Below are 19,752 nucleotides of genomic sequence, written 5' to 3'. Positions count from 1 at the left end.
CCTGCTTTCTGTCCTGTGACAACTGGGAGAGACTCCAGTCCTCTGTGACCCTGAGTTGGATAAGCAGAAGAGGATGGATGGATGAATCAGGCTAATCTTTCATCATTCAAAGTTTACTTTCTTAGGTGATGGCAGAATGGAACAACCACAGCCTCTTAGCATGTAAAATGAAACTGAAATATAGAATGTATGAATTGTTAAAAACCCTCATGTCAGCACATGCTTTGTCTCTGTGGGATAAGTATGATCCCCACACAGACCAATCGGAATCGACCAATCAAAGTACTTAGCCGTCCCTTTCTTTGTCTTGGCAACTGAGAGCTATTTTCTTTTGACTTTCAGACAGAGCCAGACTACTACTCATGAAACTAGTAAGTTTACCTCCTCAGCTTTGTGTTTAATTGTCTCTATTCAGAGTAAAGTCAGCCGTGCTGATACTTTGTTCCTACTCGCAATGCGAGAGTAACAACAGCAGTAAAGAGTGTAAAAGCATTGCTTCATACACTATATTTTAGTTAAGGAATTGCTTGTTGTTATTGTGTAGAGCTAATGTTTAAGTTGAGGAATTGAGCAGATAACTGGAATATATTGAAATACCTGAAATAACACAAATGACAATAAATAAAGAGATAAAAGTTACACGTGAACACAATAAAATACAATCTCAACCATGGGACTGAAGCAGATAATACAATATTATATGAACACTGAATTGTAGCTAAATTGCATGAAATCGCTCAATTGTGGATCAACACTGCCCTCTAGTGGACCAAAGAATACACTGACACGTGGGTTGAAGTATGGAGTTGCTTGCAAAAACAGGTGTTGATGGTACTGCAGTAATTACAACAGGTAACACTCTCTGGTAAACATTAGCCTCGGTCTCTCTGAGGTTCCTGCTCAAAAATGGGATGGTCAAACTGAATAGTGTATTTCTCTGCAATTACAAACTCTTTGTAAGAAGTCGTGGTATCAAAATAAAGTTAACACTTGTGAGACTTCATCAGAGGTGTAAATATTACAGCAGATGTTTCTGTGTCAAAGTAAATGAGGCTGCGATATAGAAAAATAATAAGATTTCGGTCAGTTGCCTAATTTATTTTTGAATTTTATTGAAAATGTGCTTCACAAAAACAACAATCTGCTCGACTACTCGGCTTAAACGTTAGCTCTACACAATAACAACAGTCAATTCCTCAACTGAAATATAGTCTGTGAAACAATGCTTTTACACTCTTTACTGCTATAGTGTTGCTACTCTCACATTGGCAGGAACAAAGTATCAGGATTGCTGACTTTACTTTGATTAGAGACAATTAAACACAACGCTGAGGAGGTAAACTTACTAGTCTCATGATTAATAGTCTGGCTCTGTCTGAAAGTCAGAAAAACTAGCTCTTAATTGCCAAGAAAAGCAGGGACAGCTAAGTACTTTGAAACCCTGTTGCTACAATTAAAGTCTTGTAACACTCATGGCAAGCATTATTGTTGCCGAGTTTCCGCACGCTGATTACTTTGGGCCGGGCCCAGTCAAAGTCCAGGGCTGTTTTTTAGTCCCAGCCCATCCCTAGACAGACATGGAAAATAGGGCTGGGTATCGTCATTGATTTCTAGAATCGATTTGATTCTGATTCACAAGGTCCCGAATCAATTTGATCCATGATTCGATTCGATTCGATTTGAATCTGGGAAATTTAGCTTCAGACAGTCAGAAATATTATAATTCAGATCAGTATATTTACATATTTTTGTATCTATAAAAAGGAAGCTGACACTTGTGAGACTTTATCAAAGCTGTAAGCATCACAGCAGATGCCTTTGTGTCAAAGTAGCTGAAGATAAAACACAGAAAAACATGAAGGTGATTTTCCTGTTCTGGGATTTTATAAAAATATTCTGCAGTACATCAAAAACGAAAGAAAACCATTAATCAACATATGAACATTACCTCTGAAGTTACAGCGGTTTTATTAGAGACACGGCTAAGCTTTTTGCATTTTGCATAATTTAAAAAAAACATAAATCTCTTCAGTAGCCTATTGAACGCCAGAAATGAGGTTTTCTTTTCGGAAGTAAGTAAAAGAAAAAAAAAAAAACAGTGGCCGACAGCGCTGTAAACAACAGTAGACTTGTGCGTAACAAGCAAGTGAATAATGCAGAAAACAGATTTTTAGACGGGAAACTGTTCTTGAAGTACAGAGAGAGAGAGAGAGAGAGAGAGAGAGAGAGAGAGAGAGAGAGAGAGAGAGAGAGAGAGAGAGAGAGAGAGAGCGCTGTGCATGCGTGGTAGAATCAAAACAGCAAAAGTCAGAGGGAGTCCATGACGATGTTTATGTGAAGCGTGGTTTGGATCTTCTTTTGCTGCTGGTTTGGTCAATATTGTTTGGAGAGAGATAAAACTAACAGCTTTAGAATCAGAAATCACAGCTTTATTAAAGTGATTTCTGTCAGTTTACAAAATAAGTCTTTATATTGCCTTAAAATTACCCCTTAAATAAAGTCAGTAAGCAGTTTTCTGACAAACTTGAACAGTTCACTGGATTTTAAGTGACTCAATTTGACTCTCAGACACAATTGTGTTTGTTTATGTAATTACTGTAAAAAAAAACCTATTGTTTATATTCGCATTCACATATTTCTTCAGTCTCAGCTGACTGCAGGTTTCCCCAATCTTATGAACAGTACATTTGCATAATGACTGAAACCAGCCCACTGAAGGAAAAATGGGCTGGGAGGTTGTTTCTCCTACGGAAAATGCTACGTCCAGATGAATGAATGCATCAAGAAGACATTACAATTGTTGCACATTACTCTAAAATCGCTTTTATGAGAGTGACCTTTAGATAACAACCTGATTTAAAACAGAATCTAGCATAAACATTCTTTCCCTTGGAAATAACTCTAAGATATTAAGAGAACATAGCAAATGAGATCACAGGATGGCCAAAAATGTGCTTTCAAATGAGATGTTTCATTGGAACAGCAAAGCACCATAAGAAAGAATAAGTAGCCTACACCTATGAACACGTATCACTGCTATGGAGTTTTCATGTTTTGCATGCAGACTCGGGGCTCCAAGTCTCCTCTTGGCATTTTCTTATTTAAACACTGATGACTTATAACCTCAAAAATTTAGCAGTACAACACAGTGTTTCCTTTTCCATCAGACATTTCTTTCAGTCTTTATTTCCTCAAATCAAAGGGCTTGTGTTTTGATATTTTTGCTACTGAAAGGCATACAAGTAATCTAAGAAAAGCATGAGTCAGAAACTTTACGTCCTGCAGAAGCGGCAAAGAAGGATGTGCCGCTACACCAGAGACTGAATGGAAATAAAAGCGAGCCTTTATTTATGGTTGTAAACAATGCAAAAAAAAGAAAAGGGAAACAAAGACTAACCTAACAAAACCTAAACTTGGAAAGCAACTAAACACTAAACATATAAAACGTGAACATAGAATACTGGAGCCTGGATCTTGGAGCTTGATGTACAGATGACCCAAAAGAATAGAAACTATAAATATAACATAAACAAAAAACAATAAGAGAGCCAAAACCACAAAGGATACTAAATCAAATAATATTTATAAACCCAAAAAGACATGAACACTGGGTCACAGTTGTTGCTACTCTCACGTTGACAGTAGGAACAAAGTATCAACATGGCTGAATTTACTCGGAATGGAAATAACTAAACAAAAAGTTGAGAAGGTAAACTTATGAGTTTCATGAATAGTAGTCTGACTCTAACTAGAAGCCAAATAATCTGCAACGTCTGATTAAGCTCTCAAATGCATAGCCAAGGGGGGGACGACTAAGGAGATATACAAGTCCTAATTTGGACTTGTGTAATTACCTGGATGCTTGTATGGGTTGATAACCTAAGTCATTAAATATCTATCCATCCTCTTCTGCTTCTAAACTCTCATTACAGTTTAGAAAACAACAAATCACTGATTCACAGAGGACAGTCTCACATCGAGGGTTGAAATGATTTATTTGAGTTACACAGCAGGGAACAGGTTACAAGCATATATGTGTCATTCTTCATGCCGTTACCATTATGAATTTACAGTAAATAACGAAAAGTACATGTATTGATTTTCTGTGAAGGTTATTTGGATTTAATTTACGAAAGAAAAAAAAGTGAAATAAAATAAGAACAAGACAGAAATCAGTACAATAAAGTTTCTGGTGAAATTCACTTTTTGTGTGACTGTGATTGTAATAACAGCAAAGCAAAATAACCTGAAGAGTAACTGAGCATTTTCATTTTCTATCCCCCTCAAAGATTTGTTACAGGTCAGGATTATTCAACCCAACAATATACACTCAAGTATATAGTGGGACGAAATATCGTCCTCCTGGACCATTCATTCAATCATTCATATCCTGGTCATTCAGGTAGTCCTCTCCATAGTCAATGATCTTTCTCAGTACACTCAGTATCAGTGAATCCACATCGTTATTCGTATCAGTTTCTTTGTGGTAGTTCTTCACGAGGAAGATGCAGTTCAGTAGAATACCCAGGTCCCTGTTTACTGTTTCCATCTAAGTTTAAAAAATATTGCATTTAAAAAACTGAAACTGTATTGTTGCACTAGTGACATAATTATAAATTACTTATTCAAATATTTGTACTCATTATAGCTGAGGTTTCTGTTCAAATATACTGAAATGTACAGCTGAATTATAGATGTTAAATACAAGTGTAAACGGTCTACAAGCTCATGAAAGTTACTTCCTGGAACATACCTGGTCATTCAAGTGCTTGCTCTTGTAGGCGTTCTTTATGTCTTTTTTGACTTCAGGACAGGATTCATCAATTTTAGTGATAACAGCTATTTGTGGGATCCCTGCCAATACAGAAACCAATGCAATCATTTTATCTCATGTTTTTTTACTATTTGAAATCGTGACATCATACATGTAGAACATCTGCTCTCACCTTTGTCACGAGCATGTCGTCTGACTTCTTTCATCTTCTTCCATGTTTCATCATTGATTATGCTCACTGTGTCAGCGGGAATAACAAAAACCAGAATGTGGACTTTGTCATCGAAAGTAGGAGAACTGTTGTAGTCAGGATCCGATTCACGCAAGAGAGCTGTGGGTTTGAACTGGGAAAAAAAAAGCAAAATCCCTTAAACCTTTTTGCACGATACAGTTTCTGTATCACAGACTGTGCACAAACATCTGGATGAAAAACATCATACCATGTAACCTTCTTTGACATGTCCACTAATGGCAAGTTTGATGTCTTCCACATGAATTCCTTTCTCAGCGCCCCTCTCAAGTCCCATGGTGTCAGTGAAGACAAAAGGGTAAAAAGTTTCTGGATTTCCTTTCTGAATTTTAAATGTCCTGTACTTTAAATAAAAAATGTGGTGTTGTTATATTAGTGCCAGATACTAAAGATCCTAAAGAGTTTTCAGAATAATTTACACACTAGTTTTGCTGACTATTTTTCACTCGTTTATAGTTTAATGCTTATAAAGCAGCTACCAGTGCGCTCCTGTAGTCATAGAAAACCTTAAAGGAAATGAGTGTGAAACTATGATGAGAATAGATGCATCCTCATACATACTGCATTAGTGAAACTGTCACCAGAGGTTGCATCTGCCAAAGCTCGAGTTGCGATTTTTCCTCTTAAAGTACTGTCGACAGAGTTGATGAAGCTGGACTTTCCAGCACCTGGTGGTCCATGAAGCATGATTCTGAGATGCTGGACATCTTTGTGAGGCTTGTAATCTCTGACAAACTTCAGTTCTCGCTCTCTTTCACTGTTCATTCAGAAAATTACAATAGGATTTAGTGTGCACTTACAGTTTACACAACAGTGGTTCAGGTTCAAGGTTCAATGTTCTTTATTTGTCACATGCATAGTTATACAAGTATAACACACAGTGAAATGTAACCTGACACGCTCCTCGACATGTGTCAGGTTACAGAATCTTGAACATTGAACCTGAACTACTGTTGTGTAAACTGTAAGTGCACACTAAATCCTATTGTAAAAGTGTTATGAGCAAACACAAAATAACACAACAAACAAACAAAACACTTGAGGTGTGTACTACTGAGACAGGCTGACCTCTGTTTTCTACTACCTGAAATATCAGAAGCCTGAAATGACCAAATAAGCATTTCTGTGTCACCATGTGAAACTATGTGAATTCCACATTGTGACTCAGAGGTTTGTGCTGCTGTAACAATTTGAATGTATACAATTTATACAGCAGAGAATCACTTACACTGACATCAGAATGAGCAAAAATGTGACACCCACAGATGGTTTTAAAGTCAAATTGAACGAACATTAAACAAAAGTTACCACAATGATCAAACAGGTCAAAAGAGATTGATTTTGTGATATAAAATTGTGACTCTAGGATTAACACAGAGTTGGTGAAAAGTTTTTTTTTTTTTAAATTAATTCTAGTACACCTCTCTAAGGAACTACACTTTTAATACTCACCTCCATGGTATTCTCCTCTCTTCTACCTTTAACACTATAAAGTGAAAATGTAAATTCTATGAGTCACATTGGAAGCATAACATTTTAAATTAATTACACATCATTATGTATTAAGGCTGTTACACACTGAACGCGTTGTGTTTTTGAGGACAATTCCTCCTCAATAAACGCACTGTGAAAACTAAAATTGAAGCCGACGTCAAACTTTGACGAGCTGAGAAAAGTAAGAAACTAAGAAAACAGCAGCAGGGAGAATTTAACGGTTGGATCCAGGAGCTGAGGCTGTGTGTTTGTACATAGTTCAGGATGTCAGTGGGACAGTTTGAGGCGAGGCAGGAAAATTATTTTACTGAGCCGCATTGTGTAGCTGTGTGTCTGACGTAAATTATATTATGTGACTATTTCCATTTGACTGTGTATTCAGTAGGCGTGCCGTGTGAGTTTAGAGTGCACTCGTTGTCTGACGCAGTGGCCTTGTTATTCAGGTCATTTTATTCAGATCCAAAAAAATCAGACAAATCGATCTTGGATCGCAAAAATAAATAAATAAATAATTTCATCAATTCTGCTTTTTACCCATGGATTTCAGTAACGTTGCTCTGCCTGTAACCAATCGCGCCTCGCCCAAAGTTCCAGTCCAGGAATTTTGTTTACATTTCCTGGAATTGTTCAGCTCAAACGGTCAGTGTGAACAGCTGCAAAAAGAACAGACTAGTCTGAACAATATTTTTAAGATAGGAAATATTTTCACAGATTTTACACGTCCGATGTGTAAAAGCCTCAAGTTTTGTCTTTAAGATTTTGTATCATATTTTAAATATCTTACGAGAAGGTGGTGAGCGATTTCCTGCAATTGAAATATGACAAAGTAAAAACATGTTAGCAACATTTTTCCATATTCAGTTCCGTTCTATTAGATTTTAAGTTAAATGAAATGTTTTTTTGACTTTTAAATCAAAGGACGTTATGGTAACTACTAAATTATAAAATAATTTTATAAACATCTAAAAGAAATTCAGATCAAGATCACTCTAGTCTCCTGCATTTCCTTATTTCTAAACTGTTGAGTCAAGTCAAGCCAGTTTTATTCGTGTAGCTCAGTACTACATGTATCTATGTATAAGTATGACAATATATTAAGGGCAAAGGGTGGCAAGAAAATCACCAACAATGAATATGATATGAAAAAAAAATGCTTACCCCAAAAGAAAATTTTACTTTTCTCCATGTTTTTGTCATCAACTAATTGTGAATTAAAGAAACAGAAAAGACAGTAAATTAAAAAATAGTAAATTCTTTAAATTCTTCAAGAAACGACATTCTTTTAACTTGACACATCTGAACCAAATGGTAGAGATGACTCAGTCCGGTCAATTAAATAATTTAATAACTGGATTTCTTATATTGGATTATTAACACAAAGTTACCATACCTGAATGTCCAACTGTGCTGTGAAGTTGTCGTCCCTTGGTTTATTGTTCACACTGGATGACGTGTGACTTTGGATTTATAAATGTCCTTTCACTTTCTTTTTGGGTCATGTGACTTCTATTATTCTCTCTATCTGATGGCAGTCTAATCTAGTTGTAGCTGCATGGCTTCTTAATTTGTATGTGTCACTAACATCTATTTCTTAAAATCTAAAACTTGCTTCTGTCATAATCCTGGGATTTTTACCCAGTGTTTTCAGTTTTAACCTTTGTTGCAGTTTTCAGTTTGAATATTACCTTTTAACATCTGCTCCAGATATATTTTCATTCTGATTTAGTATTTATAGTTTTCTTTGTTAGTTATTCTAAAGATTGTCCTTTTTGTCTACTGGATGTTCCTGATGTTTTTGAGAATCTATTGTGCTTGAGTTTAGCTTTTTGTATATTAGGTTTGTTTAGTTTCCTTTAGAATTGATTATATCATCTGTAATTTCTCTTTATAATGCAGTTCATCTACTTGGTTTTTATTATTCCAACTTACCTTCTTTTATGATCATTTTTCTGTTTCCTATTTGTGTCCCTGTATCTGTCTTGTCTCTTTGTGCCCTGGTTGTCTGTTTCCCTATTTATTTGTCCTTCCTGTTGACTGTATGTGTCTTTGTGTTACTTCCTGCTTTACTTTGATAGTCCAAGTGCTTGATATTGAATTTTACTCCCCTCGTCTAGTTAATCTTTATTTGTTCCTTGGTGTTTCGGTTTCATCTGCATTTATCGCCCTCCCCTGTCTAGTACTCCTGTTCTCCTCTATGTAAGTTAACCCGATTGTCTTGTTATTCATTCTGCAGTTATTTTCTCCATCTTCCCCTGTCCTTTGTCATGCCCTACCGTCATAGTTTTACGTTACTCCATGTTTCCAATTTTTTGCACTCCGCAATTTTCCCTAGAATAAAAACTTGGGAACACAGAGCAAGGAGTGCAAAACTATTGCTGGCTCCAGTGTTCCTCTGATTTTGCATCTGTGTTTTGATGAAACTCCAGCATTCAAGCTGTTAAGTTCATCTCCGGTTTCTCAAGTTCAGCAACCATTTCTGTACACAGGACTAAATGATAAACATTCAACTGTACTCCATATGCTATATAATGTATGTGAAAAGTAAAAAAACATCATGTTGGCAAGTTTGTGTTAATAGGAATGACCAAAAAGAGTTATTGATTGAAACAAAATGAATTGATCTTCAAAACTGGAAAGAAATATTGTAATAAGGAATTATTTTAATAAACTTTTTAGCAGAATGATATATTTGAAATTAGCATAATTGTTTTTCATTTTCTAAAGAATATTGCAGCGGTTTGAGATGACAATTTTTAAGCTTGTAGTGTGAGTCACAAAAAAGAAAAATTCATTGAGAATTTCATATCATCATGATATCTGATATGATTGTTGTGTAATTTTTTTTTTATTAAGTTATCACATTCCTTTCAAATTATTCAATTTGAGCAGAGTTGTGCTTTAATTTCTCAAGAGTATGGCAGCAGTTTGACATTAAACAGATGAACATCTGCACAGATGTTTAGTAGGTGAGGAAGAAGAAGAAATACTTTACTTGAGAACACAAAGATTTTTACTGAATTTTTGATATGTCATCACATTCTAATGAACCTGTTTCATCTAGGTCATTTAAGTTCTCTGGACTCAAGCAGTCGTTTGAGATAAAACTGCACAGATATAGTGTGGAGCACCTGGGACCTTGTTCTTGACACATAGCAGGGTCTAGCAGTCTGGCATGCCAGGCTTCTCATTGCCTCTTGTAAATGCTGTTAAACAATGTTCTATTTAGAGCTCATGATGCGGATAACTGATTTATCCTGGATTGTGTAATTTCATGAATATGTAATTTAAGGATAAAAATGTCTTCATTTAAAATGTATATGTGTAATGTGTAAGGGCTAATGTCTCATGAGAACACCCTTAGCGAGATTATACAAGAGAGAGTACAACGAGAGAGTATACAATGAGAGTATATTTCTTTCTTGGACTGCGGTTGAGCAGATGTCACTCATGAAGCTCTACTCAGCTAAACTAAAGGTTTATTGAAATCAAGGCAAAGTAACACAAAGACATCAGGACCTCTTTTCAGGACAAGCGGTCAACGAGGTATTTCTGTCTTTATTTTATGTTTGGACTAAATATATGTACTGTAAAATTGCTAATGTGTGTGTACCGTTGACTCAATTTAAACAGTTCTCACTGTGTATTGGCATAATGGTGTACTGGCGTTAAGGCCTGAAGACTTGATGGTGTAACTAAAGAGCAGAGAAAGCCCAAGTAATAAACCCCTGTTTCAAAGAACCGACCTGTGTCTGTGTTGTAGTGAAGAGAGCTACACCTCTGGGCCTTTGGGACTCCTGAGAGATGTTATTGCAGTTTCCCACCCTCATTATCAAGTACATTTTGTGACAAAAACACATGCTACTCATGGTGGTGCTGTGTGGTAAGCAGAGGTAGGACCCAAATGCAGGACTCGGAAACAAAAGGTAGTAAACTAAAGATTCAAGAGTCAAGAAGCTTATTGTGATGTACACTGCAAAATACAGATGGTTATGCATCCATCCATCCATCCATTCGCTTCCGCTTATCCTTTTCAGGGTCGCGGGGGGCGCTGGAGCCTATCCCAGCTGTCATAGGGCGAGAGGCAGGGTACACCCTGGACAGGTCGCCAGTCTGTCGCAGGGCCAACACACAGGAACAGACAACCATTCGCACTCACATTCATTCGCACATTCACACCTAGTGACAATTTGGATTTTCCAATTAACCTATCCCACACAAGCTGCATGTCTTTGGACGGTGGGAGGAAGCCGGAGTACCCGGAGGGAACCCACGCAAACACGGGGAGAACATGCAAACTCCACACAGAAAGACCCCGGCCTGATGTTGGAATTGAACTCAGGACCTTGTTGCTGTGCGGCAACAGTGCTAACCACCGTGCCCCCGTGCTGCCCAGATGGTTATGCAAAGCAATGAAATTCTTACTTTGCAGGTTCCCTTCACACAACTAAAAAGAAAGTAATAAATAAGTAAAACAGTGCTTTGTGGCACTTGTAGCTTGTAGCTTATGTGTGGGTGTAATCAGAATTTAAAGTGTATGTAGTTTCAACACTTTCACCGTGATAATATATACAGAGTATGCAAAAGTGTTTATGTAAAGATATATGCAAAAATCGCTTATTTACAGATTAATATAAATGTACAAAATTGCAAATTTACAGTTATGGATAATTACAGTTCGGCAGTAAGTCAGAGATTTAGTAGCCTGATGGCCTGTGGATAGAAACAGTTTTTTAGTCTGGTGCTCCTTGCTTTCACATTTAGGCAGCATCTGCCAGATGGCAGGACTGTGAACAATGTGTGCTGTGGGTGGGTGTGGTCCTTGATGAACCCCTTTTCCTGACCCAAGTGTTGTAAATGTCCTGTAGTGATGGGAGGGGTACTCCACAGATGAGTTGTGCCATTTTAATGACATGCTGGAAAGCCTTTCTGTCCTGAGTGGTGCAGTTCCCGTACCACACTGTGATGGAGTTTGACAGGATACTCTCCGTGTGGAGGATTTTTGTATGATATGTATAACTATGTAACTATATACTCTATATATCTATGTGCACTGAACATATATATTTTAACTTTCACATAGAGTCTTAAGCACAAGACATTTTGCTTCAGTGTGGTTTATTAAGGTTTTACAGTAACAGGGCAGTTAATGCTGTTGAGAGTTCTCCTGAATAACTCACTCTCCAGCTCCGGTAACTAAACTTCCCCAATACACACTCAACGTCTTTCATGAAGCACAACCAAAACAGTAACATTGTAACAGAGATCCTGAATAGGGATGGGTACCGGTCCGGTTCTGACATAAACGGTAGTAACCAGACCAAAAAGCAGCGCACATTTCGGTGCTTTTTTTCCCTGAAATGTCATACACTTTGGATTGTAGCCAATCATTTTACCTTTACAAGTGTAGTAGGCGGGTCCAGGTACGTACGTTCTTTTAGAGCAGAGCTACAGATTAAAAATACCCAAGGCGAAGCGGTCAAAGTCTGGCTGTACTTCACAGCAAAATATGCAAACTCAGCAGCCTGCAACAAGTGCTTTAAGGTGATACTGTGCAAAGGAGGTAACTCCTCGAATCTGATGAAACACCTGGCGACGTGTAGCATTTTGTTAAAGCCGAGAAATGCACTGTATTTGATAGCTTGCTGCGAGACCTCACATCGTGCACATCTACTGCGAGTGGGTTGCCTGTTATCGGACCCCGAGTTTGCAACATCCCCCAAAAACCCGAAGAGGAGAGTCCTGGCCCCTAGCCCTGCCAGTGTAGCAGAAATGATGACGGATGATGATGGCAGCAGCAGCCGTTCTTCTCTGTGTGAGTAGCTTAATGTTGTCCGTGTGTAATTTACGTTGAGTAGGCTAACCACGTTATTACATTAATGCACGTAAGGTGAACTAGCAAACACCGTCGTAGTTACTCCCTTCACCCTGGCCAAATATAACCAAAGAAAAAGGGGGAAACAGCTAAACATGAGAGGTTTTTGGACAAAGTTTGTGTTTTTTTCCATTGATTATTGTGAGATTATTATTCTAAACTATGTTATCTTATACCTATAGTCAAGGTAGATGAATTATGTTAACAGCTGTAGAACATAAATATATCCCTTAGTCTAGGTTGTGTGCAAAGTATGTAGCTTAGTTTCCCTTATATTTTTAGGTTAAAAGAACATGACCATTTTTGTAGTTTGTTAGACAAGTGTTCCAGTATATTTTTGGGGTTGAAAGAATGTGAGCATCTTTGGATTCTGTTAGACAGGTGGGCGCTGCTATTTATCTGCTGTGAATGTATTACACTGTTTTCTTGACATGTCAGACTGCTAAATCATGAAGAGAATGTTGCGTGCAAAGGACCTTGTGCCGATAATAGCAAAAACAGACCACATTCCATGCCCCCACCTTTGTAGGGGGTAGAAAGACAGGGAGCCGAGGTCATAACTTAGGCGCCATGACAGATAAGAGAGAATGTGAATGTTTAGGTTTATGACCAGGTGGGGGGCCAGTAGAGACTATAAGAAGCTGTGTAACGCACCACCATTTTGAGATTTGCTGTAACACTCTTCGTGCATGTCTCCCCATCCGGATGGTTTATGCTCATTGTGTGGAAATTGTATGGAAATAAAGGATTGTTGATTGAGCATTTATACACCGAGTATTGTCCTTCCTTCAGCCCAAAGATTCAAAGAATTGGGAGATTTTAACATTAAGCACTGCTTCCAGCCAAGAGTGATGCCATAAATCCCCTATAGCTGCAAAAAGGGCTAACATTGTTATCTTTTTACAAAAAACAGCTGAACATAAGAGGTTTTTGGACCAATTTTGTGTTCTCCATTTTTTAAGCACCGGTTCGAGCACCGTTTAAGCACCAGCACCGTTTCAAAAGTACCGGTTTGGTACTGGTATCGGATAAAACCTAAACGATACCCATCCCTAATCTTGAACACATCACGATAAAATATCATATGATATAATCACACACACACACATACTTTGAACCTACAGTGAATGAATGAATGAATGCTTTATTGGCAAAATAAAGCATTAGGAAACAAAAAAACTCCTCTGCACAAAGAGCACATAAGTGTCCACAGTACAACATTGGAGCACGTGACAAGCCACAGGGTTGGGTAGGGGTGAGGAGTAATCCGAAGGAAACACAGCAGTCATCCTGCACAGCGCTACCATTCCAGCGCGGCACACAGACCTGCCGTCTTCCCCCACAGGAAACAAGCATCGAAGGCGTTTGGAAAGGGAGGAGGATGAGTGCGTGCTTATCAGTGTACGTGTATGTGTGTGCGTGTCCAGAGTTCAGCTGAGACAGTGTCCTCCGCCCTATCTAAGTAAACAGTCTGCCAGCCAACCCAGGTGGCCTTGCATAGAATGGGAAGAATAGTCAACACACAGTCGTTATCAAGGAGTTTTTTTTGTTCGGCTCCAGCCTTGGACCCGCAGCTGGTGCCGTGGTGTCCGCATGTTGATGTTGTTGATTTTTCTTTTATGCGAGCAGCTCAGGAGAATTTCAAAGCTGTTCTTTAACACTCCGACACTGGTCTCTCAATCGCCCGTTGGAGAACCGCGAGCCTCCCCATGATGGTATCAAACTTCTGTTCCGTGGTGTTGTCATTCTTTTGATTCTGACCCCACAACTGCAGTGAGCCGTTCTGCGATGTGATCCAACTTTCGCTCAAGGGTCTCATTTTGAGCAGGCCTCTCTTTGATGTATCCCAATATACGCTCAATAGTGTTATTTTGAGTCTTCACGGCAGCTGTAAGCGTCTCCAAGGTGTTAACCATGCTGCGTTCGTTGTGAGAAGTCGCGCCTCGTCCCATCGTTTCAATTCCAGCGGGCAGCCTTGGGGGGGTTTGAACAGCCGGTTCCGCTCTCTTAATTCTCCGATAAGCCAGGGCCAAGCCAGCTCCGATCAGCAAGAACCCTGTTATCATGGTTCCGAATAGGTAGATATCTTCAGCATCCTCGATCGACAGTCCCGCCAGGCACAAGATCCTCCATTTCTGCCACCCGTCCGTCGTTTATCCAGCAGGGAAAGTCCCTCCAGGGCACTCGGGCTCTCCCGAGCCCAGACTTCTCGTTGAGAAAAGGGTGTCAATAGCATTCAGAGACCAGTTGATCAAATCCATAATTCTCTTTTAGGTTTTAGAATGCAAACTGCTATACAAAATGAGAGAGAAATGGAGCCTTTGCATATGATATACTGAAAAATTCTAAAAATAGAGTTAGATTTGGTTTCAATTTATTTTGGATCCTTTATTTGGGGACATTCAGAATGTAAAATCAACAATCCCTGTCTGAAAGGTCAACAACAAACTGAAGGAAGTTACACCCAACTAAACAAATTAAAGGGAACAGCTTTGCTGCTACAGTCACACCCATGAACATGGTTAAAACCTACAGAACGGGAAGGTTAATTACCACAACAAACCATGACTTTACAGTAAAGCCATCTTTTGTCTGCTGTACTCAACAACACACACTGGAGAAGTGTCAACAGTTTCAGCGGAAGAAGCACAGAGACAAAATGCTTTTTCTAAAGGAAAAAGGGCTGTGTTTTGGTTGCTTATGTGCTAGGCACATAAGTAAAGACTGTACAAGTGTTTGACATGTAGGACATGTGGTAAAGGTCATCTCACTGTCCTCCATATTGATAACAGAGACACAAATAGTTTAAGTCCAGAATCCTCTGGAGAGCCTTCCTCTCAGAAGAATAAAACTCCTATAAAAACATGTGGTCATACAGGGGCCAGAAGAGACAGTGGATGGCTTTCCATTCTGCCAGTTCAAATAAAGTCCGTTAAAGGTAGTCATGTCATACAGATATATGCAATTTTATTCAATTCAATTTTATTTATATAGCGCCAAATCACAACAAAAGTCACCTCAAGGCGCTTCATAGATACAGAGAAAAACCCAACAATCATATGACCCCCTATGAGCAAGCACTTTGGCGACAGTGGGAAGGAAAAACTCCCTTTTAACAGGAAGAAACCTCCGGCAGAACCAGGCTCAGGGAGGGGCGGCCATCTGCTGCGACCGGTTGGGGTGAGAGAAGGAAGACAGGATAAAAGACATGTTGTGGAAGAGAGACAGAGGTTAATAACAGATATGATTCAATGCAGAGAGGTCTATTAATACATAGTGAGTGAGAAAGGTGACTGGAAAGGAAAAACTCAATGCATCATGGGAATCCCCTGGCAGCCTACGTCTACTGCAGCATAACTAAGGGAGGATTCAGGGTCACCTGGTCCAGCCCTAACTATATGCTTTAGCAAAAAGGAAAGTTTTAAGCCTAATCTTAAAAGTAGAGATAGTGTCTGTCTCCCGAATCCAAACTGGAAGCTGGTTCCACAGAAGAGGGGCCTGAAAACTGAAGGCTCTCCCTCCCATTCTACTTTTAAATACTCTAGGAACAACAAGTAGGCCTACAGAGCGGGAGCGAGTGCTCTAATAGGGTGATATGGTACTACAAGGTCATTAAGATAAGATGGGGCCTGATTATTTAAGACCTTGTATGTGAGGAGCAGGATTTTGAATTCAATTCTGGATTTAACAGGAAGCCAATGAAGGGAAGCCAAAACAGGAGAAATATGCTCTCTCTTTCTAGTCCCTGTCAGTACTCTTGCTGCAGCATTTTGGATTAGCTGAAGGCTTTTCAGTGAGTTTTTTGGACATCCTGATAATAATGAATTGCAGTAGTCCAGCCTGGAAGTAATAAATGCATGAACTAGTTTTTCAGCGTCACTCTGAGACAGGATATTTCTAATTTTAGAGATGTTGCGCAAATGGAAGAACGCAGTCTTACATATTTGTTTAATATGTGCGTTGAAGGACATATCCTGGTCAAAAATGACTCCAAGGTTCCTCACAGTGTTACTGGAGGCCAAGGTAATGCCATCCAGAGTAAGAATCTGGTTAGACACCATATTTCTAAGCTTTTCAGCGCCGAGTACAATGACCTCAGTTTTATCTGAATTAAGAAGCAGAAAGTTAGCGGCCATCCAGGTCTTTATGTCTTTAAGACATTCCTGCAGTTTAACTAATTGGTGTGTGTTATCTGGCTTCATGGACAGATAGAGCTGGGTGTCATCTGCATAGCAGTGAAAATGTATGCTATGTTTTCTAATGATACTGCCTAAGGGAAGCATGTATAATGTAAACAGAATTGGTCCTAGCACTGAACCCTGTGGAACTCCATAATTAACCTCAGTGTATGAAGAGGACTCTCCATTTACATGCACAAATTGGAGTCTATTAGATAGATATGATACAAACCACTGCAGTGCAGTACCTGTAATACCTACAGCATGTTCTAATCGCTCTAATAGGATATTATGGTCAACAGTATCGAATGCTGCACTAAGGTCTAGCAGGACAAGCACAGAGATGAGTCCACTGTCAGAGGCCATAAGAAGATCATTTGTAACCTTCACTAAAGCTGTTTCTGTGCTGTGATGAACTCTGAAACCTGACTGAAACTCTTCAAATAAACCATTCCTCTGCAGATGATCTGTTAGCTGTTTGACAACTACTCTTTCAAGGATTTTTGATATGAAAGGAAGGTTGGAGATTTGCCTATAATTAGCTAAGACTGCTGGGTCTAATGATAAAAATTTTATTTGTGAAGAAGTTCATGAAGTCATTACTAGTTAACGTTAAAGGGATGGTTGGCTCAAAAGAGCTCTGACTTTTTGTCAGCCTGGCTACAGTGCTGAAGAGAAACCTGGGGTTGTTCTTATTTTCTTCAATCAGTGACGAATAGTAAGATGTTCTGGCTTTGCGGAGGGCTTTCTTATAAAGCAACAAACTATTTCTCCAGGCTAAATGATGATCCTCTAAATTTGTGACACGCCATTTCCTCTCCAGATTACGAGTCATCTGCTTTAGGGTACGTGTTTGAGAATTATACCACGGGGTCAGGTACTTCTGATTAGAGACCTTAGTTTTCACTGGAGCTACAGTATCCAGAGTCGTACGTAGTGAGGAGGTGAAATTATTAACAAGATAATCGACCTCTGTTGGGGTAGCGTTCCGATAGCTGCTCTGCTCTATGTTGGTACAGGGCATTGACGATGATAACAGTGGGTGGATTATATTCTTAAACTTAGTTACAGCGCTTTCAGAAAGACATCTACTTTGATAAAGTCTACTCTCCACTGCTGTGTAATCAATTATTGTAAATGTAAATGTTATCAGGAAATGATCAGACAGGAGAGGGTTTTCAGGAAACACTGTTAAATGTTCAGTTTCTATGCCATATGTTAAAACAAGATCTAGAGTGTGATTAAAGTGGTGGGTGGGTTCTTTTACATTTTGAGAGAGGCCAATTGAGTCTAATAACAGATTAAATGCCATGTTGAGGCTGTCATTTTTAGCATCTACATGGATGTTAAAATCACCCACAATAATTATTTTATCTGAGCTCAGAACTAAATTAGATATAAAGTCTGAGAAATCAGACAGAAACTCTGTGTAAGGCCCAGGTGGACGATAGATGATAACAAGTAAGACTGGTTTCTGAGTTTCACAGCTGGGGTGGACAATGTTAAACATCAGGCTTTCAAATGAATTAAAAGTCTGTCTTGGTCTTTCATTAATTAATAGACTGGTGTGAAAAATTGCTGCCACACCTCCCCCTCGACCTGTGCTTCGAGATTTCTGATAGTTAGAATGACTCGGGGGGTGTTGATTCATTTAAACTAACATAATCATCCTGCTGCAACCAGGTTTCTGTAAGGCAGAGTAAATCAATTTTAGATTCTGACAGTTCAGCTAGTGTCTGTTCAGAGCACATAATGCAAAGGCTAAAACCTGTGGGCAAAAGAACTCACTTTCTGTTACAAACGATGGATCAAGAAAAGGTTGTCTCTCTTTTTTTTTTTGTCTCTACACACTAACTTGCTGGTCTTGAAATTCCTGGTTTGGGCAACAATGCCTTCTATGAACTTCTAGAAGTCCTAACACAGGAAAGGATGCCTGTCACTACAGATAACCTTTGTCCTTCTGCCCAAAGATCAAAAGAATTGGGAGAATTTAACATAATTTAGCTTGACTTAGGTTGTGTTTTTATTCTGATTTAGTATTCATAGTTTTCTTTGTTATTTTTTCTTTTTGTTCTATGTTCCCTGTGCATAATCTATGTTTCTGTTAAGTCTTCCGTGTTTAGTCAGGAATCAGTTGTTTTTGATTTTACTTTCAGTTTGTGCCGGTCCAGTTTGTGTCTTAGTCTGTGGCTGTATCCCAATTCAGGGTCTGCAGCCTTAAAGTACGCAGCCTTAACGGTCCACAAGGGCCGCGTACTCAAAGACCGCTAAGGCCGGAAGTGCGAGGCTTGTAAAACGGGACGGTCTAGCCTCCGTTGCGCTGCCCAGGTTGCCTAGCAACCATGATACTAACAGCTGGAAACGTTTCATACAGCTTTGTTTGACAGAAATGAAGGAGAAAATCTTCTGTTCATTTGTTTGTTTGTTTCTACATGAGCTTTGATCATTCTCTGTAAGATTAAGGTCAGCTATTGAACGGCGTATATTTTAAAGTAAAGGCTTTAAAACCAAGTTAGTACAAACATCACTAATGTCACATAACTTTGCAGATATGTGGTCAACAGTAATGTTTTAATGTTCTTCGTTATTAAACATTTGTACAGAAATAAGTGACATAATATTCAGTACTTACTTAAAGTTTGCTCTTCGGGCGCCCCTCATCCGCCGTTTCTTTTCAGTAAAATTATCCACACCCACCGCCGTGCTATGCATTCTGGGATATGTTGGGCCACGAAGTCTACATCGCCACGTCCTTAAAATTCAGGGACATGAAGGACGCATTTGAGGGCCACATTTCGAGCAGCTTTCGAATTGGGACAGCCTTCGTCACGTCGCTGTGATGTAATCGGCCTTAAAATGCGGCCTTTAAGGCTGCAGACCCTGAATTGGGATACAGCCTGTGTCTCAGTGTTTAGGCTTCCTATTTTATTTTGATAGTCTCTCATCTCATGTACGTTATGTTCAGTTTAGCTTCCCCTCTTGCTAGTTAATTGATTCTGTTCACCTGCGCCTTGTTTTCCCCAGCTGTGTCTCTTTCCATGATTGCGTGATGTCTATTTAAGCCCTCAGTTTTCGTTGGCTCTCTGTCATAGAAGAGAAGAGGATATCATCTCGAGAGTAAGATTTGGTCACACAGGCTTGAATAGCACACTTAAAAAGATGGGTAAACATGACACAGGGAATT

General features: G+C 39.0%; 1 protein-coding gene across 3 annotated transcripts; it reads right to left on the bottom strand.

Moving 5' to 3' along the window:
* Nucleotides 1–3,282: 3,282 nt before the first annotated feature.
* Nucleotides 3,283–7,960, bottom strand: LOC146492148 (interferon-induced protein 44-like). Of its 3 annotated transcripts, XM_085151145.1 has the most exons (9): nt 7,909–7,960; nt 7,677–7,718; nt 7,303–7,323; nt 6,477–6,510; nt 5,586–5,781; nt 5,215–5,367; nt 4,947–5,118; nt 4,754–4,854; nt 3,284–4,549 (listed from the first exon to the last, which is right to left on the bottom strand). In XM_085151145.1, exons 2-9 carry the CDS (start codon nt 7,702–7,704, stop codon nt 4,376–4,378), a joined length of 879 nt encoding a protein of 292 aa, XP_085007271.1. In that variant the 5' UTR covers nt 7,705–7,718; nt 7,909–7,960; the 3' UTR covers nt 3,284–4,375. The 3 variants fall into 3 exon arrangements, with proteins under 3 accessions (XP_085007270.1, XP_085007271.1, XP_085007272.1); XM_085151144.1 differs by lacking the exons at nt 7,677–7,718; nt 7,909–7,960 and having other exon boundaries at nt 3,283–4,549; nt 7,303–7,661; XM_085151146.1 differs by lacking the exons at nt 7,303–7,323; nt 7,677–7,718; nt 7,909–7,960 and adding an exon at nt 7,053–7,287 and having other exon boundaries at nt 3,286–4,549.
* Nucleotides 7,961–19,752: the final 11,792 nt, after the last annotated feature.

This window comes from Neolamprologus multifasciatus, chromosome 23 (assembly GCF_963576455.1).
Source record: "Neolamprologus multifasciatus chromosome 23, fNeoMul1.2, whole genome shotgun sequence".
Taxonomy (NCBI): Eukaryota; Metazoa; Chordata; class Actinopteri; order Cichliformes; family Cichlidae; genus Neolamprologus; species Neolamprologus multifasciatus.
This window is presented reverse-complemented; position numbering and strand designations above follow the sequence as displayed.